The 23,398-nt window shown below is 38.0% G+C and overlaps 1 protein-coding gene across 4 annotated transcripts in view; it reads right to left on the bottom strand.

Annotated features, from left to right (window-relative positions):
• Positions 1-23,398, bottom strand: part of LOC104476296 (integrator complex subunit 6-like) — a 42,291-nt gene continuing 18,893 nt past the window's right edge. Inside the window, exons 3-19 of one of the 4 annotated variants that reach the window (XR_015259691.1) lie at positions 21,507-21,656; positions 20,736-20,825; positions 20,246-20,429; positions 19,276-19,404; positions 18,060-18,223; positions 16,799-16,951; positions 15,078-15,210; positions 9,145-9,239; positions 8,308-8,418; positions 6,411-6,626; positions 5,814-5,937; positions 5,074-5,216; positions 4,475-4,706; positions 3,370-3,762; positions 1,443-1,536; positions 639-1,016; positions 1-275 (exon numbers count right to left, since the gene is read on the bottom strand). Coding sequence is in view for 2 of the 4 variants with exons in the window: in XM_086756297.1 (XP_086612423.1) it covers positions 917-1,016; positions 1,443-1,536; positions 3,370-3,762; positions 4,475-4,706; positions 5,074-5,216; positions 5,814-5,937; positions 6,411-6,626; positions 8,308-8,418; positions 9,145-9,239; positions 15,078-15,210; positions 16,799-16,951; positions 18,060-18,223; positions 19,276-19,404; positions 20,246-20,429; positions 20,736-20,825; positions 21,507-21,656 (2,511 nt within the window). In the remaining 2 variants the exon portion in view is untranslated. Of the gene's footprint in view, positions 1,017-1,442; positions 1,537-3,369; positions 3,763-4,474; positions 4,707-5,073; positions 5,217-5,813; positions 5,938-6,410; positions 6,627-8,307; positions 8,419-9,144; positions 9,240-15,077; positions 15,211-16,798; positions 16,952-18,059; positions 18,224-19,275; positions 19,405-20,245; positions 20,430-20,735; positions 20,826-21,506; positions 21,657-23,398 lie in introns of all 4 variants that reach the window. The other 3 variants (XR_015259692.1, XM_086756297.1, XM_086756299.1) reach the window with 3 other exon arrangements.

Genomic DNA, 23,398 nt, shown 5'->3' with positions numbered 1-23,398 from the left:
TTATTAAAAATTAATAAAATGGTTTATTTTATATATACATATGTTCCAAAAAATTTATACAGTTAAAATATCAAATTAGTGATCTGGTAACAATACTGTTCAAAATAATCTCTTTTGTATGAACATTAAAATACACGTTTTTAAAAGCGTTTCCTTTTAGTGCTTCCAAAGCACAGCGTGTGCCAAGGCCACCTGAAGAATCTCCGTCCTCCTCACAGGATGAAAGAGAACTGAAGTCGGGGACCTGGGAAGCCTCAGGTGCACTTTCATAATGTCTGCAGACAAAACAGAAGAGAGTCTGAGGTAGATTGTTTAGTGACCACCGGGTGGTAACAGTCACAGGGCTGTCTTTAGCTTTCATTAACACAATAGCAGTTTCTTTACTCTCAATCTACACTGAATCTCAAGTTTAAAGGCATGGCTAGCAGTTCTTGGGAACAAGACCCTTGTCTCTGTGGTGGCAACATGCAATTTTACCAGTGCAGGTGTTTCTGGGTGGGTTTTTTTTGGGGAACACACGGGCTCTCTCCACGATGCAGACAGTGTGTGCATTTGACAGTGCCCCATTTTAGTGCAACCTGCTGCCTATAGCACGTAAATGTCTAACGACAGCGTTCAAATGAGTAAATTCTCATCACCTGCAGGAGGGGCAGCAATTGTTATTTTCTTCAGCCTGTTGAGCAAATAGCACCCTCCACAGGAAAAAAGCCACACCTTTCATAGCAAATCCTTAAGGTTATAGCCCAGCTTCTGCCGATAGAGGTTCTTAAAGTTAAAGCTCCACTGCTTCTTCTCAGACTGCGACAGTAAAATCACTTGACTGCCAAGGTGGTGAGGGCAGCAGCTAGATCCTCTTCCACTCTTCTGCGGCACAGCAAACTCATTCCTGGTCCATATTCGTCTGGCCGGTACATCATTATCTACTGTTGACATGATTAACTCTGTTGGGTATGCAGTTGAACTCTAGTTCCTCTAGTATTCTCTCTAAGTGTTGTATTAAGACTCGTTTTTTAAACCTAAGGAAGAGAGAGAGAGTAATTTTATTTTTTTTTTTTCTTCCAAAAATACAGTTGAACAACTCAAGACTATATAGCCATGACAAATCATATTACCAGGCACTCTCTTTCCAGTATGGAAGAGATTTCTTTATTTCTGGCATTAGAACGGCCAGAAGAATTTAATTTAATATATCCGCCCTTCCCCAACCCACCCAAAATTTTGGGTTAGTCTTCAACAACAAACCGTCTCCCTGTTTCACATTTAAAATTCAAGTAAAGACCATTTACTCCACAAAATGGTAGTTTGACCACTAAACCAACTATAATAATTGAAATATGTCAAAAAGGAAAATAGATAAAAGTACTGCAAAAGTTTATGATTTACTATCATGATCTACATTAACATTTAATTTATGACTGTGAGTAATTTCTATCTATACAAACCTTGCTGCTTCCTTGATAGCAAATTCAATGAAATACTTCTGAATTTCCATAGGTCCTTGCACTTCCTCAAGAAGAGAAAAAATTTTTTCATAATCTAAAAAAAAATAAAGCAACCATATATTAAAAAGAAGTACTGCAAATGCATTTTCAATAAAACTTAACAGCCAAAAGAAAAAACAAAGCCCAGATTTTCACACTTCTGTGTACGGTGCTACATGTATGGCAAGAAAAAAGCCTGCATTAGCTTTACGCACAGAAAGCAGGTGATACCAATAATCTGAAGCTATATTGATGACCTGGTATTCAAATATGGCAACAAAGAATTAGGTTCTCTTTAAAAGCAACAACTAGAAACAGTTGCCCTCAGAAAACGCAGGCTAGGTAGAGAAGCCTCACACCTCCATGAACGCAGTGTCATCATCTGCAGTTAATATGCATGTATGGCCCCTAAGCTCTGTTTTAACTTCTCCGAAAGCAGAGGTCAGGATTAGTTCTCTCAGAAGGACTAATTATCAGTGCTTAGTGTGAGCACAATTAATATGACTGTCTTACTGGTACAAAGTAAATACATCCACTGCAAAAGAATGAACTGGGTACATTAAACCAGAAACAAATTAAAAAACAGCAGTTTCAGTATTTTCCCTAGGTGAACCCAGCAGGAAGATATTTATGGTGCTGTGACTAAGAGTCTGCTCAGAGTGATGCAGCAGGCAGGGCGAGAGTATATGGTCAGAACTGTGAATATATGCACATATTTAACCTGCTAGTATTTCTTTGATGTCTGTCTGAACTCTGCAGCAAGACAGGTGACTCATACTGAACATAGTACTATTTTTCTCTACATCACCATTTACTAGACACAAATGTGGTATAAGATTAGATGAGCTCACTTTGCAAAACGAGAAGCAAAGACATACCCAAGTAGGAAGTTTTAAAACATCTTAGAAATAAAATACAGATGCAGCATAAAAATGGCTTCATCTCTCAAGGCCTCAGTCTGCCACAATGATTACATACATCAACAAAATACTAAGTTTTGGGAAATCAACACAAGATCAGAAAAACAGAAGAGTGAAGAATACTCCATTATTCAAATTACTGGCACTTGACTATGTATTAGAAGAATATTCAGTAGTTTAATTTGTAGAAATAACTCAGACACAGACTACATTAGGGACGTCTGTCATTTAGGAAAACTATGAAAGATTATGCCTATGGTAAATCCTACAGTATATACATTAGTTGGAGCTTCAGGTTAGTGTTTTGGTTTTGATCCTGTATACAAGTACAAGCAAAACATGTAAAAAAGGCTGAGGATGTTAAGTTACTTCTCCTCACAACATTTTAGATTTTGAGGGGTTATCAAACCTCTTAGAAAAAAGAAGAAAGTAATTTTCTTAAAAAGTTTATTAACAACAGTGTTTCATCACTAATTACACTACCTTAAAAAAAAAAAAAAATCAGTTAATCATTAACTGTTAAAGATTCGCCTTCCAAGATGCCCCCTTGTAGCTACGTATGCCTTTGCCCTCCAAAGGAAGTTTTGAGGGACACAAAGCAACAAAGTACACAATGCATATGCAAGGAGCAGTGCAGCATATAAAGCAAAGTCTATCTAGTAGCATCAGATCATTGGTAACACCTTTGCAGAGCTACAAAAACAAAACCTCTGAAAGCTGCTTTAACAGGTCACCTCTTACAGCAGTTAACCTACCTTCAAGGGCAAACAAGGTCACCTGGCCCTCAATTTCCCAAACACTGCTATCTAAATTCCAATTCACCTGCCCAACAGGTAAGAATTTTCTTCCCTTTTTGTCCCTCCATTGCTCATATGCCAGCAATAGGAAATTATTAAAAATCTAAAGTTTATTGAAAACAACTCCTTATTTCAAGACTTTATACTAATAAAAAAAAATCCAAAACTTACTTCTTCCAGGTTTGCGAACCTCTTTCATCACTTTAATTTTGATATCAGCATTGTTTCCCTCCAACATCGTAGGTGTTATTTTAAACGAATTTGGCACAGATTCGGAAGTAGACTCCATCGCCCGTTTTTGGTCATCTCCGGTCACGCTGTAATTTAGAGGCCCTCGAACAAGCGCGTTGGTACCAGGTTTATGATCCAACCCATCTTCACTTAAACAATTGAATTCAACAGGTAGAGAGTCTAAGTCATTGGGTAGCATTTCATCCTCTCCCACAGCAGCTGGAACCGAAGGCGCCATTTGCACAGGTAAGCCATCCATTTGCTTTTCCAGTGACTGACAATTTTCTGCTTTCTTCTCCCCATTACCATCTTGGACAACACTGTTACTGGTATCTACAAATTAAAAATATGTTATCTTACTAGAGCATAACTGCAGTATTAAAAAAAAAAAAAGTTCAGTATCCTTTCTTGTTTGAAGTACTGCGTAGTGATCTGACAGTGCTGAACAACTCTCCAATACTTTTATTCAACCTTTGATGTGACCAAGAGAATACCTCCCTTTGAACTGTTACCATCTTGTATCACTGTGAAGTCACGATTTTCTGTATTCCTATCACAGTGTTATGACTTCTAAGTAAATTAAGTTTCCTTCTTTGCCTCAATTCCAGCTAACAGAGTTTTCTTCTGACTCCATTTGTTGCAATAGGTAGGTAACAAAATTAGTATTTGTGGGAAATAAAAACTTAACTATATTTTAAATTCCTTCTCCTCCTCAGAATAGAAAAATGAGAACTAAAAGCTGATCTGAAATCCTTGCTACCTCCAAACCATCTTGGTGAAAGGTTTCAGTATTACTGTTTTAAAAACAGCTCAAAATTATTTTTCTATTCCAGACATCATTAGCTATCGCTGCAGCCTTGTTCAGGCCAACAAAAGAATCTCAGTCCTACGTAACACTAAAGCATACATACATACTGATACACCCTTTTGAAAGCACACAGAGAGGTGTTTGTTGTTGTTGTTGGGTTTTTTGGTGGATTACTTTTTTATACACAGATATTCCCACTTGAGACAATGCAGGCTGCTGTACTAGAACTCACTGTACCTTTATTTGCTGGGACACCTTTGAGGTTCAGATACGACGGGGATCCAGAAGCAGACGGTGGCCCTTTCCCACCAACATGATTCGTTACGACGGGCGGTGACTGTGGCCGTCTCAGCAATGGTGACATGCTACGTCTTCTCTTTAGTGACGCTGGAGTATTAAGCTCTCCAGGACGCTTAACCTTATTCTGAGGCCCAGCAACAAACTCATCTGCTTCATCTATCATCATACCCTGAAAAGAAAAGAAAAAAAAAAAATTAGAACATAGTACAAAATAGAAATTGTTTCGTCAACTCATTGATGGAGTAAGTCCCTCTGTGCTAAAATTCAGGTGGGTTTCAAAACACTTCACAGCTATCAGAACAGACATACCTAATGTACACTGTAACCAGAGACAGGCTACTGCCACTTTGTAAATCAGCAAGATTCTTTACACCATTTCTCTTGGACCACATGAAAGACAGAACTCCTTTCTGCACATGACAGAAGAGCTACACAGGTTAGCAACATACTGCAGTTGTGGGAGGTAAATTCTACTCACAAATTATTTCAAGCCATGTTAAATACAAAGATACAGCAGATCGCATGGCTCCTCCTACCTTCTTATCCTGTTTAAATGGATTGCCAAAGGTGTGAAGTCTTTTTGGTTGGTCTGGGTCAATCTCCCGAAGGGGTGAAGGCATCATTTTCAGGTATTCCTGGTAATTTCCCATTTGAGCAACAGGAACACTATGAAGGCAGTCTGCAACAGAACAAGAGATCTTAATTTAGTTTATCTTAAAACCAAGGCAATACTAACTTCACATGCTTCAATTGCAAGTGTTAGCATTTAAGAACTAGAAATTACTATTTCTCTTCACTACAGAGGAAGAGCAGTTTGGAAATAAGGCTGGCAAGAGTTGAGCTTAATTATCAGAAGAAGAATGAAAAATAACCAAGTTTAGTCTCTATGCTAACAACTGCATCTTTACACCGCCAGCACTTAACAAGGGTAAAACAAAACAAGTCCCCCTCTGCTTTAAGCCACCATCACTATAAGAAAAAAAACATGCCTACTGAACCTTATTGTCTAGGAAAGCTCTCCCATGAAACTTATTTTTAGAGTGGCACACAAGATGTCATGCTTGCTTTGAATAAGGCAAAACTTTCCTTCTTTCCCCTTCAGAGGCAAGAAAAGGACACCGACTCAACAAACTATGCAATGTCCACTTCTGCTCCCACACCCAGGACAGAAAACACTATTTCAGGGAACAAATTAAAAAAAACAAACAAACAAAAAAAAACACACCACAAACCTGTACCATCTCCAAACTGTTAATGAAGAACAGTGGCTACTTACCTTCATCCTGCCCCAAGATAAGCCTTTGTGTTTTCAGAAGATTGGCTCTCATTCTAGTTAGCTGGTCTAGAAGGCTGTGACGAGGAATATCATACGCATTTCTGAATGCCTGTGGCTTCAAATCCTAGTTTTGTAACAAAAAAAATAACTTCCAGTTAACCCATCAGTTCTTATACACAGAGAAATTCCTCTATTAACTGTAATAATGTTAACTATTAAAAAAATTATTCTGAAGTAATTTCAGAACTTCGTAACTGGATACAGCAAACTCAATTACTGTCTTCTCACCAAGAACTTATTCAGCATTAGTGCTTTCAGCTCCATTAACAGTGAGCTGGGTCAACAACACTAGCTGTCTTTTGCAGAGACAGTCACTTAAAACACAGTAATCTTTGTTTACTACCATGGGATCTTCAGTGTCCCAAAAGCAAATGCAAAAAACTGCATTTACTCTTCTCATTATTTATGCCCATGCTGCACTCTCCATGGTTCAGTGCAAGTACTTACTTCCTTCTTCTACACTAAGTCCATAAAAGTTACCCACTTAAAACAGATGAGGTCAACCGCTTAATCATGCAAGATCACTATGCTGTTTACCTTGTTTAAAAGTCCTATGTGGAAGCCAGCAAATTCTTTAACATTCATTTCCGCCAGTCTCAGTGGGGATTCTCCAGTGATCCCTTGCAGGAGTTGCTTAAAATCCCTACTGTGTACCAAGGAGAGGCCACTGGAATGATTTTTCACTTTTATTCCAATTTCTTGTGGAACTTTCTTACCCACTGAACCTATTATCCGTTCCGACTCTATTTTTGTCTAAAATGGAATCACACCATCAATCAGTAGGCATTGCAGATTTCCAGTACAAAACACATAGTACATAAACAGAAAATAACCTATAAATTTCATTCCCAACTATTCAACACACTGAAGAACAACCTACCCAGGGATATACTGGATTATATAGCTTAGATCTCAAGTACAAAGAAATTCTAATGTGCTAGCATATGGAAAAAATATTTAGCCAGTGTATCTAAATTTATATGCCAGTAGGAGATCTGTGAATACCCCTGATTTTGCTGCAAGTCTTGTGATTTTCTTTTGCGTTCCTGAAAAATCATCTTTAGAGGGAAAGGAAAGAAAAAAAAAGGGGGGGGGGGGGAAGGGGGAAAAATAAAAAGGCAAGTGGGATGCCTTAGGTTACTGTAAAGTTGCATCTAAAACAGTATTATTCAGATACAGTAACACAACTCCCGATTTCATTTTTTCAACCTATGAACTAAGGTTTGCACTGTATGTTTGCAAACAAGATAAGGGAGAAAAGTTGCAAAATAAATTTCCTTCATCAGTAAGGTTCTAAAACTTCTTCAGTTAACACAGTTCTATTATACCTACAGACAATTTTACTGTATTAAGCTTTAACTATATTCAAAGTAAGACCCACTTGCAATACCTCCAAAAAACCCCAACCAACCAAAACCCCAAAACCCACGGCGCTTGCAACCCACTTCCCCCAGATCTCATCCTCTGCAGGGCTTTGCCTTATTATCTGTGCGAAACACTGAATGTAAGGACAGCAGCAGCAGGGCAGAATTCTGGAATTGCTTGTCCCTACACAGGAGCTTATAATGCATCCAACACATTTAAACTGTTTCATGTACTGAGAATGTCTGTGAAAATCACAGTAGCCATTCCAACGCCACATTGCAGATAAATAATATGAATTTGCATATAATTAAGTTACCAAAATACCACAGGAAGCTCTAATAGATGCTCAGTCATTCAAAGGCTTTTTGAATGCATTTTGTGCATTCTTTAAGGCGGAGGATTTTTTTCTGTGTAGTTTTAAAGGCTGCACTGCTTCCCCACTGACTTCCAGATATTAAACTACTGTAGTAGGAATCATTTTGTGCTAAGGAGGAATGGCTTTCAGACAGTTACACCTGAAATGGCATTATTGACAAAGAATAAAAGATAGGTCAGACTATTTCCCACCAGGTCACGCTTGACACATAGAATGGGTTTGACCTGAAGGAAACAGGAAGCTCAGATATAAAGCTTGAACTATGACTTTAAATTCCCATGGACAAGAGCATACATTTTTTGGAACATACACATTGCCAAGGCACACATGGAAATAAACATGAGACTGAGAGCAAGTGTCTGACTTCAGCTGTGAAGAACAATGAATGGCAACAGTAGCCATAAATCCAATTAGTGATAATCCTTGGAGTTTAAAGGTCTAGCAGATACTTAAAATGTAGCTGAAGAGATCTCCTTTGCACTCCCCCTCCACCACTTACAGAAGGCACAATCACTGGCTAAAGAATCACTCTGGATTCATCCATATTTGCAGTAGAAATGCTCATGGATCTTCAATTATAATATATGCTGCACACCCATATGAACTCCCACAGGGATTAACTGCTTTAGAATAAGATTACCACAAACTAAATCATCAACGCACTTCTAATTGCAAAGGTTTTATCAATACTACCTGTTGGCTGAGTTTTTTAAGGTAAGAGATAACACTGTAACTAAGTCCACAATCTAAATTATCTGATATCAGATTTGGAGCTCCCATCATCCTTAGGGCTTTCTTTAATGGCTATAAGGAAAACAAAATACACAATAGTAAGAGAGTAAGTCTTTAAAAAAAAATTTTTATAAGATCAATTACAGGAAGCTAAGGCACATGGATTAGTGCTCTAGCTTTTCCACTTTTGGCCACTAAAATTCAAGTCTATTCAGATAACATGTGACGTGAGTTTGGTAGTCTAACTAGCTCGCAATGGACATTATGCCACATTACCAAGACACCACGTGGTGTGGTGCCACTGGCAATTTCCACTCAAAGGCTCAGTACCAGAATAGCCGGGATGATGCAAGTCCATATTGAGGTGCATTGTCCAAGCTACATGTAAAAGGTGACACGGTACCTCCCCCAACCCTTTTATTTGGCCCAGCATCCCAAGTTCTAGCATTTCACCCACATTAATAAACTAACAAATCTGCATTTTCCTTATCAGGTTACAAAAAGAATGCCAAATTTGGTTTCTCTGAACAATCTAAAGTACTTTAGATCAAAACTTATTTAACGGAGAGAAAACATATTCAATGCCTTAATACAATTACTATTACTCAATATTACTAGAAATGTATTTATTTCTTAAAAATGTTTGACCTGATCGACATACCTCTGCAAAGCAAAATGTTTACTACCTAAAATGTCATAATTACATAAACAAAATTTACTAGGAAGAGGTATGATGCACAGGACTCTGGTCACACCAGCCATTATACCCAGGAGGATGAACTGAGAAAAGGAACATACCAGTAAGTAGTAAGGAGGCATTGTTTTTAAGTAGTTGTCAAAAGCCTGTCGCCACTTCAGATTTGGCTTAAGTTTGTGAACCTTAAACAAGTCATCTGCAACAAGGAAAACAACAAAAAAAGGTTTCATTTAAATAGTCCCAGATCATTAGCGCTATCCAAAAATTCAACGTGTCAAGTTTTCCCCCCTTTCTTCTCCCTCCACCCATCTCCCAATGGGGCTTCCCCACAAAAACTGTTCTTAACCTTAGTTTTGAAGGATTGTGAATCCCCAGTCCTAGCTGCAGTAGACAATCCAGAACAAGTCCTCAGTATAGGCAAACTTACAAGGTACACCAGACTTAAATACTGCACACAACTACTAGCAGCATGGAAGGTGCAACAGATCCACCTGTCAGAGAGTTTCACCTCCCCTGCCTCTCTCTTGTATCATTAGGGACTCCCTGTATCTGATTAAACCAAACAACATTCATTTGGTTCAATTTCCACTTTGAGATCAGCTTTCTTTTGTTCAACCTGTAAAACGAATTCTGGTCTCCAATAAAAATCTTCTTGGGCATCAAAGGGAAAGAAAAGAAAAAAAAGAAACAAACCAAAACCACAAGAGTAGGGAATCTTTCTGGTCAGCTTTGCTGGACTCTGCTGACAACAGCAGCTGCTGCCCTCAGCAGAGAAGTGCACCTCCAGCCACACTGCCTGCCTCATGCCAGAGCAACAAACTCTCCCACAGACACAGATAAGAGACAATAATTAGCTACAAGAACTGCGGCCCTTAAAGAGAGGGGGCAACCAGACAGATTCTTTTGGATACTGTTTTAAAAATACATTGCTCACTAGAGGTGTGCACATTGCTGTTCAGGAATCACTGAGTTGAAGCATGTACCTATTTGTTGTGCACGCTATGAACTGTAACAGTGATCTCTAAACATCAAAACCAAACACAGTATCCTGCAATTTATCATTTGAAATTATGGATTATCAATTGAAATCAAGTTTCTCCTTAGTAGAGCTGTAACATGCTGGCAAAGTGAGGCTAATGGAAGAATATGCAGGGCTGGATAAAGGGATGTCCAAAAATTAACTAGGGAGAGCTGCAGGAGCCAGAGATGCACAGAAGAGTGTGTGCGAAAGACAGATGCAGCAAGGAAATTGTTCTCCTCAGACTGAGCTTTCATGAAGATGTATTTGGAGAAGAAAATTTCACTTGCATAGTATTCTGCACAAATCAAACAGATGTTAAGATACAATTTTCCAAGTTCTTATAGTCAAACCACACTTAATTACAGGTATTTTCCAACCTAAATGAACTCTGTATCACATAAAAACCACACTACAGATGCTAATTGTTCTCCTTCCTGGCCTGAAGGAAGTGGGGTGGAGTCTGAGAGGACAAGTTAGAACTCCATTTAAAACCTCAATATACCACATGCTTAGCACTATTATCCCAAAGAAGCTGTGATGATATAATGACATTTGGCAAATACAAAATAACATCCATTCTTATCTTATAAGCCTATTAGCTTTTTACAGCAACACACAAGTTAAACTACAACCCTTCCCAAAATTCAAAATGAAAAAATTAAAATGTAAAATGTTCAGTATCATAGCATGTCCTAATATTTTTAAGTCTGTGAGTTGGTTATGAGTACAGCTTGAACCTTAAACCTCTTATCAGCACTTTATTACTGTCTCACTTCCTGCACTGTGAAGTTTGCACCTTATAACCTCTGCAGCTCAACTGCACAGTCACTCGTAAACGGCACAGACACTCAGAACACTCAGCCAGCCGTGGATTCTTAATCCACAGCACAGCTGTAGTCCGAGAAGTCAAATGCAAAAGCACCTCTCTGATCTTTGCTATCCAAGTAAAAAGTTCTCAAATTAAGCAGAGCTTCAGCAAAGATTTGTCTATTTAAAATGAGAGCCTCCTCACAGCACAACTCACTGCAGGAACTCCTACCCTCTGAAAGGAAGACAGTCACAGTGGTAAACACAGCCACGAGTTTCAAAGAGAACATCACCATCAACATCTTACCTGCCTCTATCGCAAGAGTTTGAGACATACACTGTCACCAGATTGCAACACAGACACTTGAAATGTACTTTTTCCACTGTGCCCTTGGCCGCACATTATCATTTATATAAATAAACAAACAGCAGCCCAACTAACCATGTCTTTCATAGATTAAATACCAAACTTTTGTGGATAAAATCCAAAAGTATTGAAAAAATAACTTCATAAATCAGTTTTAATCCAGCCTATTCATTTTCAGGTACTACTCTCCATACAGCCCACTTACTTCTAAACTCAGAGGAAGCTAAAAGCACTAGATAATTGGGAATATGGTATTTAAAACCACTAAGAATGAACCACAAACTGCAACAATTCAAGAAATCAGATAAAACTACAGACAGATCAGTTAATTTAGACCTGTGTTGCGAAGTCTTTCTCTACTTCAGATTAATGTACAAAACAACCAAATTGTGACAAAAAGGATATCAATACACATCTTTAATACCCAGAACCATGTAAGGGGACTTGATGAACTTTCAAGCTCAGTGAACAGTTAAAATAAATAAATAAATAAGAGCATAAGAGTGGCTAGCAGGTAATTTTAGTAGTTCAGCTGGAGCCTAATTGCGAGAAGAGTTCATGTGACAACAGTCTAGTTATGAGTGACAGCTTGCATCATGCAACTCAAACTAAAAATTTACACTTAAAAAAAAAAAAATCACCACTCACATTAACTTCCACCTAAGCAAGTACACTGCCATTCCCTGGTGCCTCCTGTAACTCTGAGCTTTCCAGTGCCTCTGCACCTACAGATACACCCCTTTGTTCTAAGCAATAGGGACTCATGAGTTTACATTCAGGGACAGCAGTATCCTTTCCTGCAAACAAATCTAGCCAAAAATAAGGCGCTACAATGTAAAACAGTATTCTCCATTTTTAAGGTATTGTTGCAAATTTTTTCCATTGATACAAAACCTTTGGCTTTCCATCCCAGTGCCACAGCTTGCTATGTTCACATCTGTGAGAAAGACAGCCCTTGATTTCCAAAATACAAAATCATTACTTGCAGGTTCTCTCAAGGAGCCTGTAAAAGCATCAAAGGAAACCGTCCATGTTGCAGCTTTTCACAGGCAGACATTTTCTAAATGCTCACCCTTCTGTATGTTTAGACCCACACAGAACAGGCATTAACCACCTTCTCAAGGTATTTTCATCATGGCTGTTTCACTACTGCTTCTGCTGACACTCCCAATGAATAATCACTCCTATTGCCCCACACTGACGCTGCCCTCCCACTAATGCAGCTCACATCAGCCAAGGAAACACCTTAGGCAAGGCAGGAGCATTCAGAAGTACACCTCATCCTTGCCAAGCTCTCTCTCTAGCCTCTCATTTGACTTCTACTTTATGAACTTGGCTGTGCAATTGTTTTTAAGCAGAAGACTATCTGAAGTACAATAGCTCTGCTAGTATCAGACAAAGGCAACAATCCTTCAAGAGGAAATTTCTATAATCCATGGGCCAAACACATTCAGCATTCAAGTATGTCAGCATCTGTCTTTGAAAAGTTCTCTCTTCAGAAACCTGGCTCACACTGAACAACAACAACAAAAAAATAAAACAAAACAAACAAAAAAGACAAGAACTGCACCCCACCTCCTCAGTTATTAGAGCAATCTACCATCCTATGCCTCTCTAGAATTTCCTATGAAAGCAAAAAGGAGCTGTTCAGCTGCAACAGCACATCCCACATGGTCTGTCTTACTTCTGTAAAAGATCTAGAGTCCAATTTACCATAGTCCACAGGTCAGGTTAACACATGGACTGTGTGGCTTCATGGTTTTATGAAGTCTCATTAATTGGTTCCTTTACTTACAAAGCTTCAGATTCTAAAAGCAGACTCATTAAGGTACAAGCTAGGAGGCACTACAGCATTCTCAAATCCACTCTTGTAGAAACAGAGATATAAATCACCGAATCTATAGGATGTGGTACAATGCACCTCCTTCAGTCATGGACCACTAAAACTTGTTTCAGTTTGCTCAAGTACCATCTGCAAGCTTCCTCACACATACCTATCTTACCCACCTTTTAGGGCTGTCTCTTACATTATTTTCCAAAAACAGAATTAAAAATTCCCCTGCTCAAGAATGCAGGAGGAATACAAAAATGCAAGAAAAAAGAATTCTTTAAGTATCTTGCTATCTGTTTATAAGGCTGAACACATGTAAGCCACTTGGTAAAACATCACAAATAATACAGGTGTAAAGTGGTCTGGGCGTTCTCTGAAAGAGTCACTAGAAGGAAGGGAGAGAGATTATCCATGGTACTATCCCAAGATAGTACAACAATGTCCCAGTCCTCCAACACAATATTCTACTAGTAGGTCAGTAGCCACTAGAATGTCACTGATGGATGGTAGTGGCTGAACAGACTTCTCCTGGGATCGGAAGTTCTCACATCCTTTTTAATCTGAGAGTAATGAAAGATTGGTTTTACACATGCAGATCAATCCTCCACTGAACCATCAGTACTCAATATTGGTATGTATTGACAGACACAGGGAGAGGGTTTAAAAACAGAAACAATTCCTACCTACAGGGACAAACACAGAGTCAGTATTCTTCAAAACAACTATGAATAATTTAACAGGTATGCTGCTTATCACCTTCGTAATTTTCTGTACTGCTAAGTAGATAAGGGGGCAGCATTCAGAAAGTTAAGATGTGGGATATCAGGTGAGTAAACTGCAGAATAGCACTACACATGCTGAAAAATGCCCTTCTCCAAAGAGCAGGAAGAGCTTTACTCTCCTGCAAAAAAAAGGCACGGGGAAGACAAGAGCTGCCAAGGGAAGACATGGAACTGAAAATGTCCAACATCAAAATGAATAGGATTCATTTAGTACATTGATAGCTTTCCAGCTAGTGGATATGCTGCAGTAAATCAGTAGCCACAAACTCGTAGAAACTCTAATTTAGTCTAGAAGTATCCTACTTGCACACTTTGGGACAATTATTAGGCTACATGGATAACTATATAAGACACATTCAAATTAGCAGCAAGGACAAATTTCTTCTTTTCATTATGACTAGGATCATGAAAAAGCATTCCTGAATTGCCATTTTTTTCTAGAAATGAATGGAAAAATCCTGTGTAAGACAGTAAGAGTCAATGTTAATTCTCTTTAGAGTTGTTATTCTGCATCACTAAATACACCCACAAAACCCAGAACAAAAAAAGCCTTACAGCATCTGCAACTAGAAGAGTTAGTAGCACCCAGGAAACTCTTCTCTCTGTCATTACCTTTATGCCAGAATCCTAACAGCCACACTTACTATGGCAGTTATTCACAGAGCACCTTTCCATACCTTCTTTCCTGTAGAAAGTAATTTCATTGTGGGAGTGAAAAAAAAAAAAAAAACCACTGGTCCTTCGGGCAGGGAAGAAATGTAGACCGTTTCACTGCTCAGTTCCTTCTTATTGCTCTAAACTGCATCAGGGAATTCCCTTTTCCCAACACCCATAACAAACACTGCAACTGATCTTCCAGTAAAAAAAAATATCAGCTGCTACAAGAGCAACTGCAAAACCTGGATACACCACACCCTAAATGAGGGAAAAGAACGGAGGTTGAAGCTTACTCCAGGTTAAGGAAGAGGCTACGTGTCTAGGAGGTGAACAGCATCAAACATGCACTGGAAGCAGGTAGCTCTCCTCCTCTGCTGGAGAGAAAAAAAGGGAGAGGGGGTATGAAAATCCTCTCCTCCCAAATTATGTTAAAGAGTTTGCAACATTCTCTACTCTCTGATCTCCATTATTTTATAACGTCTCAAACTAAGGCAGAACACCAACCATTATTTTTTTTCTTATACTCTGAAGTAGCTGCACTGGCAGTCCAACATAAATTTATTACCCACCTAACAACGGAAGTAAAACAGGATAGTTGTAAGGCATCACAAAGAGGTTTACACAGGTTAAAGTAGTGCTTGCTTTTAAATACCCGAACGGATGGCCAAGTTCGCTGTATTTTCCACTGCTACTCACAAATACCTGATAAAGAATAAGAGAAATCACTGTATTAGGAGGATATGAAGAATATTAAGCATGGAGCATTTAAAAACTAAGAACAATCTGAATCCAACTGCATTAAGACAGCAAATTATCAAGAACAGCCAAGTTTGAGGTTGCACACACCAGGATAAGCATGCACTTAACATTCCCCAGTCACAAAACTGAGACATGCAACATTTAGCGTACTGCTAGTCAGTCCAGAAATGCTCTTCACAGTATAATCTTTAGTGCTTTAGTGAAACTACTTTGAAGTGATGTTCTGAAAAGTTTTTGGAACTATTTAAAATAGGTCAAGGGACATCTGTTGAATGTATTTTAAAAACTAATTTACCTGAAATTAGTCTTCTGACTCATAAAATAGCACAACTAAAAATTACAACACTAACAAAATAGATCAATAACTTTTTAAGCATAAAATTAAGCATAACAAGTATTCAAAAATACACCTTTTAATTATGCCAAGTGCCAACATGCTTAACATTGACTTTTTTTTGCAAGTGTATATGTATGGGAGTACTAACCTTTAAAAGCAATACATGCAAACAACTATTTCAACAGGATAAAGATGGTACATATTCTTACAGGGGGAGTCAAAATAATACACATCTAACCAAAATCAGTTTTCCTAAATAAAAGTACACCTTGCAGTAAAAAGGAAGTAGTTTTCCTCTATCTTTTCAGAACATAAGAAACAGAGTTTGTTACATGGTTTCTATGACAGTCAAGCTATTTCTCTAGTTTGTAAGGGTGCGATATGCAGCTGGGAGAAGAAAAGCAGTTTTTGGAAAGCAGCAGAGTAGTTTTAATAACTTTGGCAAATAATGTACCTATGAATGTTTCCCAGACATTTTTGAAATTAGTTTATTAAAAGAAACTTTAATTTTTCTTCTGAAAATGCATATTCTATTTTCAGTTAAGTTGGAATATTTATTAGGGAAACAGAAACATGGACGAGACACCTCCAAACCCATCTTCCCAGCTAAAGTATCATCCTAAGCAAACTCCTGGTGTACATAGTAAGCTGTTCTTTACAAGAACACCATTGAGAAGGGAATTACAAGCTTATTTTATAGAGGATGCAGAAACAAGTCACTCAGCCAAAAATCACAAAAGGAGCACGTGACAAAGGATTTCAGCAACAGAACTTTGACCTCTTCAAGGCCAATCTAGTCAACAAGATCAACAGCTTCCATTCAATTCCCATTAGCAGTTTCAACCACCTAGTGGAAATTATTTGCAGCTGTTGATTAGGTAAAATGATGGAAACCAGTGCTAGGTTTTCCCTGTAAGCAAATGAAAGCCTACAGAGAATTTCAATTTAGCTGAAAATGGAACCCATGGGACACATGGACCTAGAAACAGAATTAAATGAAATTACAAAGCCTGTAGAGGCAACACTCATTCTGACTCCTGACAATTCTATTAGAAAGGAGGTAACTGAAACCTTGACACGTTTCTTCTCATCAACTGCAGAGTCTGCAACTAGACCTCAATTCTCCAGGCTTACAAAGACTAAAGTACCTCAGGATGTGCATTACATTCCTAGAATGAAGTGAAGGGCAAATACCTGCCAGCAGGTATGCGGAGACTTTCGTTCCAAGATGTACTGTGTTAAGGGTGAAGGCTCAAGCTCATACTTGTCAAAAGGAAGCTTGTCTATTACCATTGGTTCACAATCAACACAGGAGAACCTCACAACAGGGTGAGCTGTGCGTGGAGGCTAAAAGGAAGGGGGAAAAAAAAACAAACACATAAATTGCCTGGTATTTACAGTAAGCCACTCAGTTATTTCAAAAAGATTCATACACATGTATTTTACCATCCTATAGGGTTAAACTCTCAGTTTTTACAATTTCCTTAAAGAGAGAACAAGATATAAGCTCCCACAACAGAATACAGATTAATTAAATAATTCTCTAACTTAAAAAAGCCACACACGTACATACATTCTTCCCACCAAGAGAAAAACATGGTTAATATTCAACTATTTATCTTGATATTTAAAATCCTCCGTGCCAATCAAGCTATAATATCACACATAGGTTTAAAGAAAAAAAAAAATAAACTCTGCTTCCCAGCTTGATGTTCACAGAATTACAGATGTGAAACTGTGCTCACTCCGCAAAGGTTATCTCAAGATACTCCCTGCCAAGTCTGGTTTTTTTCCCTCTTGAATCATGTGCGAGAAAAAACAGTACCTTGAGCACTTGCAAAGTACAGAAACAGAAGCTGCCTAACAAGAGAGAGATGTTTAGAAAGGCTAGTAAGACATGCCAAATGTCATTTCAGTAAGAAAAGGAGAAATGAATGCTGGTTTTCCCTCATTTTCTGAATTGGGCAACTCTTCTGTTTCCATTTTAATTCTTCCTGCTAATGAAAGAAGAGTCCATACATGAAGTGATACTAAGCAGAGAAAATACAGTTGATCATCTATCAAAAATAAATACTCCTTTTTCCATATAAATGCATTTTATAAAGCTTTGATTAATATTTAATAGGTTCACTATGATTTGTGGTTTGTGTGGTAATTTATAGTTAAACTTTATCATCTTTTAAAAACTATTCACTAAATGAACTAACCATATACATGAAAGTTAACCTTCCAGATGCAAAAAACATCACAGCATACAGTATCTACATTACATGATACCATTCTGTGTTAAAAACAGTTTTAACTATCCTTTCAAAGCAAAGTCAGATCATATTAGTAAACAGAGAGAGTTTAAAAAAAAAAAAAAAAAAACAACCCAACAACCCAAACTACTTTATTCATTTTCAGGCTGCTTCATTAGGTATAGAATCCTTTTATTAGTTCTTACTTTACTTACCAGAGTTGGTGAATTCTGATCAGGCCAAAAAGATTCTGGGATTGGCCAATGCCCAACAGGAACACCAGTTTTAGGGTTAGGCCGTACATAAATGAGTTTATGACAACTATGCCACGGTTGAGAAGCAAATGAATTGACGGGCCTGGATGTATCAACAAGTCCATCTAAAATTTAAACAAAGCAAAATAATAACAAAAAAGAAAATTAAAAAGTTACATGTACGCATTTATCTCCCAACAAAATTTCTGTCTTAGCAACCAGTAAGGTGTTTCTTTACAATTGTTTCAGAGACATACAGATCTTTATATTAGTGGCTGAAAAAAACTCCTATACATCAAAATGTAAAGCAGCAATGACAACATGTGCCCACATCTACCCTTCTGCTCCTGTGGCATAGACAATTAGTGCAGCAAGGCATACTCACGTCTCATGGAAAACACTATTTCCTTAAGCTTAGTACTTTGACACAGGCAACAGCAATATTTTTAGTTCTGCTGCACCTGTAAAGACTGATAATTTGCATTTACAATCTTTCTACATGGGATGCAAAGCTCTGACTGATGCTGCCACTAGTGGAAACTGATAGTGGAGAAAAGTTTCATCTAGAGGTCAGATACATCTTGCAGGTACAGCTTTTGTCACATTTTTTATTAGTAAGAATTCACAGATCACTTAACCCCCACTTGTCTACTGGAAAGAACAGTGTTCTCTGCCAGTCCACTGCAGCGTACCAGCACAGACTCCACTTCACACTGAGGACAAAGAATTCTGTAGTAGTACAGAATTTCAGTATCCGTTTTCAAAGATTGCCCTTCAAAGCAAACAGCACAGCAGAGATCACCCACTTCAAGACTCTTCTTCACTTTAAAAAGATTTTATACTACTAATTTTCCTTGCTTTAGATAGCTGGCCAATAATACTATGGAAAACATCTTTCAGTTACACACCAGTTTGGTTTTTTCATATTATATACATAATGATTTTTATAGCTTTGGTAAATCCCATCATATTTTGCTCCAGGACTTTCTCATTCCCAAGCTGATAGAAAGTCTTGGTATTTTTATACATTCATATCCACAGTACACCACTATTTAATTATGACAAAAAAAAAAAAAAAAAAAAAAGATAAAAAAAAGCAACCCAAATTTCACTAGCCATTTGCTACTGGAAAAAAAACCGAACAAACAAAAACAAAACCAAAAACCAGTTACCATACCTTCTCCAATAGGAGCTGGATCTGGTCCTGACTTTTCAAAGTTAATAACAACTCCACTTTGGACTTTTTGAACTAGAGATTCTAAACATTGATTCAACATTCTTTGTGTCCGAACGCAGTAAGAACGACCTATGCAAGAGATAAAATTACACAGGAAAAATATGAAAGTATATTTTGAATAATCTTAATTAAGAACAATGTTTTGTTACATAAGTCACATTGCCCCAGCTTTCCATTTTATCCAAAATAATAGCAACACAAACACTTTGTACAAGTTCATGTAAAAGGCAAAATACAACGAAGGAGAAGGGGGGGGGGGGACGGGGATTAGCCTCCTGAGCTTTTACTTATTACTGTAAGAGGCCATTAAGGATAAATCAGGCTGGTCCAAGGCCAAGTTTGTAAAGGCCCTTAAGAACGTCTGATTTCACCAAGTTTACATCATCCATCTGCTTTCGTCCACCCAAACCTAATCAACTCCTATACAGTCCCAAACTTTCCCTTCCCACAAAACATTTTACTCAATTTTTTTTTTTTTTAAAAATTTCATTAACATCTCAAGTAACAGGCTCCAGAATTAATTCTTTTAAGACTAAATTTAGCTTACTAGCCCTGCAGCGGAATTCACATCTCAATAATACCTGTTCCCCTCAATTCAACATTTAAATAACAAATCTCATGACTGAGCAAAGCCAACGTCTGGAAGAACAATTTAAGGGATTTTCAAACCCCTCCTGCTGGTGCATTAAGAAAATTCTCTCACATCTAGATAATCTGAAACAGGAATTCAGTTTTATTTTAAAGTTATCCAGTGCTACTAGAAACAAAGCTCAGAAAGCACCATACAGGTTCACACAGCCACTGAGTAATTCAGATGGAGAAAACAGCAAAAGGTGACATTGAATCAAAGGAAAAGAATTATTTTAAGGCAAATGCTAAACGTGAACCAAAGCAAAGTAACACCAGTTACCTCCTGTAACTTCACACATCTGTGTGATAGCAGATTCATCAGTAGGCACACTCCCAAGCTGCTCTGGTTCAGCAGATGCAGCTCCTGGCAAACGCAGCACTAGAGCAAACAGCCTTTGATCCCAACGAAATGGTTCTTTGGTTAGTTCACTTCCAGGCAAAGGAGAATTCAAAGGAAGATGAAGCTAGTAAAGAAAGATTTAAGAATATTTTCAAGTACTTGACAAACCAATACTCAAATATATTGATTATTCGGTAAAGGACCCCATTTCTTTCCTATCCACTAATTTATCTGAAGTTATAGTCTGGAATCCCACGTGAACTAGGAATTTAGGGGCTGGGCAATAGCAGCATAGCTAGATTCTGATTTCTGTTATAAAATAAGCTGATGAAGCATAAGGACTATTAACAGGAAAAAAACAATTAATATTAATGTCAGCATAGCACCAAGTTGCAAGATCGTAACTTGAAAGAATTTGATGCAAGTTTACCTCCTCTTGAACTCCAGCCGTATTTGTCAGTTTGTTTCCATCTGTGATGGTAATCAGAATAGATGGCTCCAAAAAGAATGGATTCCTTCCCTACAGACAAAAGCACAGAAATGCCAATGTTCCTTAACACTCAGTTACAGGCTTATATTTTCATCATTATAAAATAAACAGTAAGACTAGCAATTTTTCAAAATAATTCTGCAATTTTCTTTCAATATGTGTGGAGTCATACAGAACTATACAAGAAGCGTCACTCTGTGCACCCACACACACTCCCCTCCCTAAATATTCTTAGAATTACTAATCTTTTTGCTTCAGTAATAGTACAAAACCCCTCTAGCCCACAAAAGCAGTATATATACTGCTTACAAGACAGAGAACTCGGAATTTCATTACGACAGTGGGGCAAAAACTAGAGTACTTTTAACATCAACTACAGATCACGTAAAACTGCAAAGCAGATTCACTGCCATTCAGTGTACATACTCCCATACAGCAATTGTGTATCTACAGTTGAGGTCACTTATACTACTGCTTTCTTTGGAGGAAAAAATATGGAAAAAAGTGCTAGTATATTCCAGAGTATGTTCAGTAGACATAGTAAAAAAGAAAAGAGTTCACAGTTCAAGTTTTAAAAATACATAGCTAACATTTAAAAAAAAAAAAGTCAAATGCAAAACCAAAATTGAACTACCAAAATCACTCCCACACTATAATTTTGAAAAACACAGAAATATAAAGAAGACAGAAGACTATAAACAGATTTGTTACCTGTCCATAGTTGTCTATTCCAGACACTAATCTATTGAGATTTAACAAGTCAAATGATGACCTCAGTGCCTGACCAAGGGTTGTTAGTCCTGAAGCCTGAAGATTTTTCAGTTCATTCATAAATGTCGCGTGGTTTTCCTTCCATCCAGCCTATTACATGAAACAAAAAAGCTTGTTAGTTATTTTAGCAATAAACTGCAATCAGTTGCCAGTTGTCATTTCTCTCTCCAACAAAAATTAGATTATATTCCTGATTAATGGATATGCCGCATCATTTACACACTACACACACCTAATCCATGTACGCACAACTTGATGTGAAACATACAGTTACGCATACAATGGGAGACGCACAAAACACACGCATTGCCAAGCATTTGAAAAAATTTGCAAATACTCAGCTCTTACCATGAAAACTGCCGTAGAGGTGATGCAATTTATAGAAGTATTTGCATTCCGCATGTGAATATTTTATTAGAATAAACCGTCAAATTTGGAAATCAGAAATGCAGCTGCCAAAGTAATAGCAATGATAAAATAAAGATACAAGCAGCATAATGTTGCTTCTGCTTCTGTCATATACCCATCCCCCTTTTGTCCATAAATTGAGGCAGGAAGGAAAGAAAAGATGCATACGCAACATGTACTAATGCAGGAGTTAAAAATCTAACAGAGACTCCTGAAAAGAAAAAAGACAAAGAGCTAGTAGTAACAGTGACTGCTATCTTTGCTTCCTAGTCTCATCCTCCTCCTTCCACAGTTTCCCCAAGTAGGAAGCATGCAAGTGTATTTAAAAAAAAAAATCATAATCAGTTCTTTTTAGTGTATTTACATGACTCTTGCTCAACTTTTTCATTTTTCTTGTATTTCCTCCACAGGGTCATTACATGTCTTTCAATGTACTATCAAGCACCCTCTGTCACTTCTGCACTGCAAAGGCCCTGCCATTCTCCTGCCTCGGTATTTGGACTGCCAGCCCCATAACTACACTATTCTGTCCTTACTTCCCAGCATAAAACTTTCTATGGAGTAATTGCAAACACCCCATGTAATGCAGAACCAAATCATTGTTTAGAGTGTCTCAGTATCACAGCTTGAAATTTTGGAGGTCATGAAAAAAAAGTTGGTTTTGCTGACAAAGCCTGTGGAACATTCAAAGGAACACCAAAAACCGATGAGTACGGATCAGTGCTACCAAGCATTCTGGGTCCTATGGTAAGCAGGGCTAACACACATCAGCATCAGTTGTGATTCACACCCCCTTCTCTTCAAAAGTGCTATACAGCAGAGTCGGGAAGCTATTTTAGAAAACACTAGCTCAGAAGAAACTGGTGCAGGATTTAAGCTTCCTCAACCAAAACAAGCAAAGCTTGAAAACCGCAGATATTCACACAATTATCAGCCTTGCTATCACATCTTACTCTGTAAACCATTCCTGCAGTAAACAAGCAGTTATTCACCCAGGCTCACGATCATCTGGCACTGGAAAGGTTCCTGTGCTCCACAAGGAATCCTAGTTATGCAGACATGGTGGAAATCATTTCAGACAGTCTGACTTTTGCTGGGACAACCTCAGAGGAACACATCCTCCAGGTGAAAGAGGTTCTCTCCTTCCCAGTGCACTGGGCTCAGCAGCAAATCACCTGCTGACTAACGTCATGCCATGCAAGAACCTGAAAGGACAGGATCTTCCTGTACTTTTTAAACAGCTATATCCCACTGCCAACCTTTACTACGCGCTGTGGACTGCGTAGATGGTCACAAGATAGACAACAAGTTTAGAGTCATAAATGAATACAAGAATAGAGTGAGAGGAAGGACACGAGTGATGAACTCTCTGCTGAGTTCTCAGGCCTACACTAGGAGAGCTTCTTTTTGGAAGGAATTATCAT

This window comes from Chlamydotis macqueenii, chromosome 11 (genome assembly GCF_036417535.1).
Source record: "Chlamydotis macqueenii isolate bChlMac1 chromosome 11, bChlMac1.mat, whole genome shotgun sequence".
Classification (NCBI taxonomy): Eukaryota; Metazoa; Chordata; class Aves; order Otidiformes; family Otididae; genus Chlamydotis; species Chlamydotis macqueenii.
This window is presented reverse-complemented; position numbering and strand designations above follow the sequence as displayed.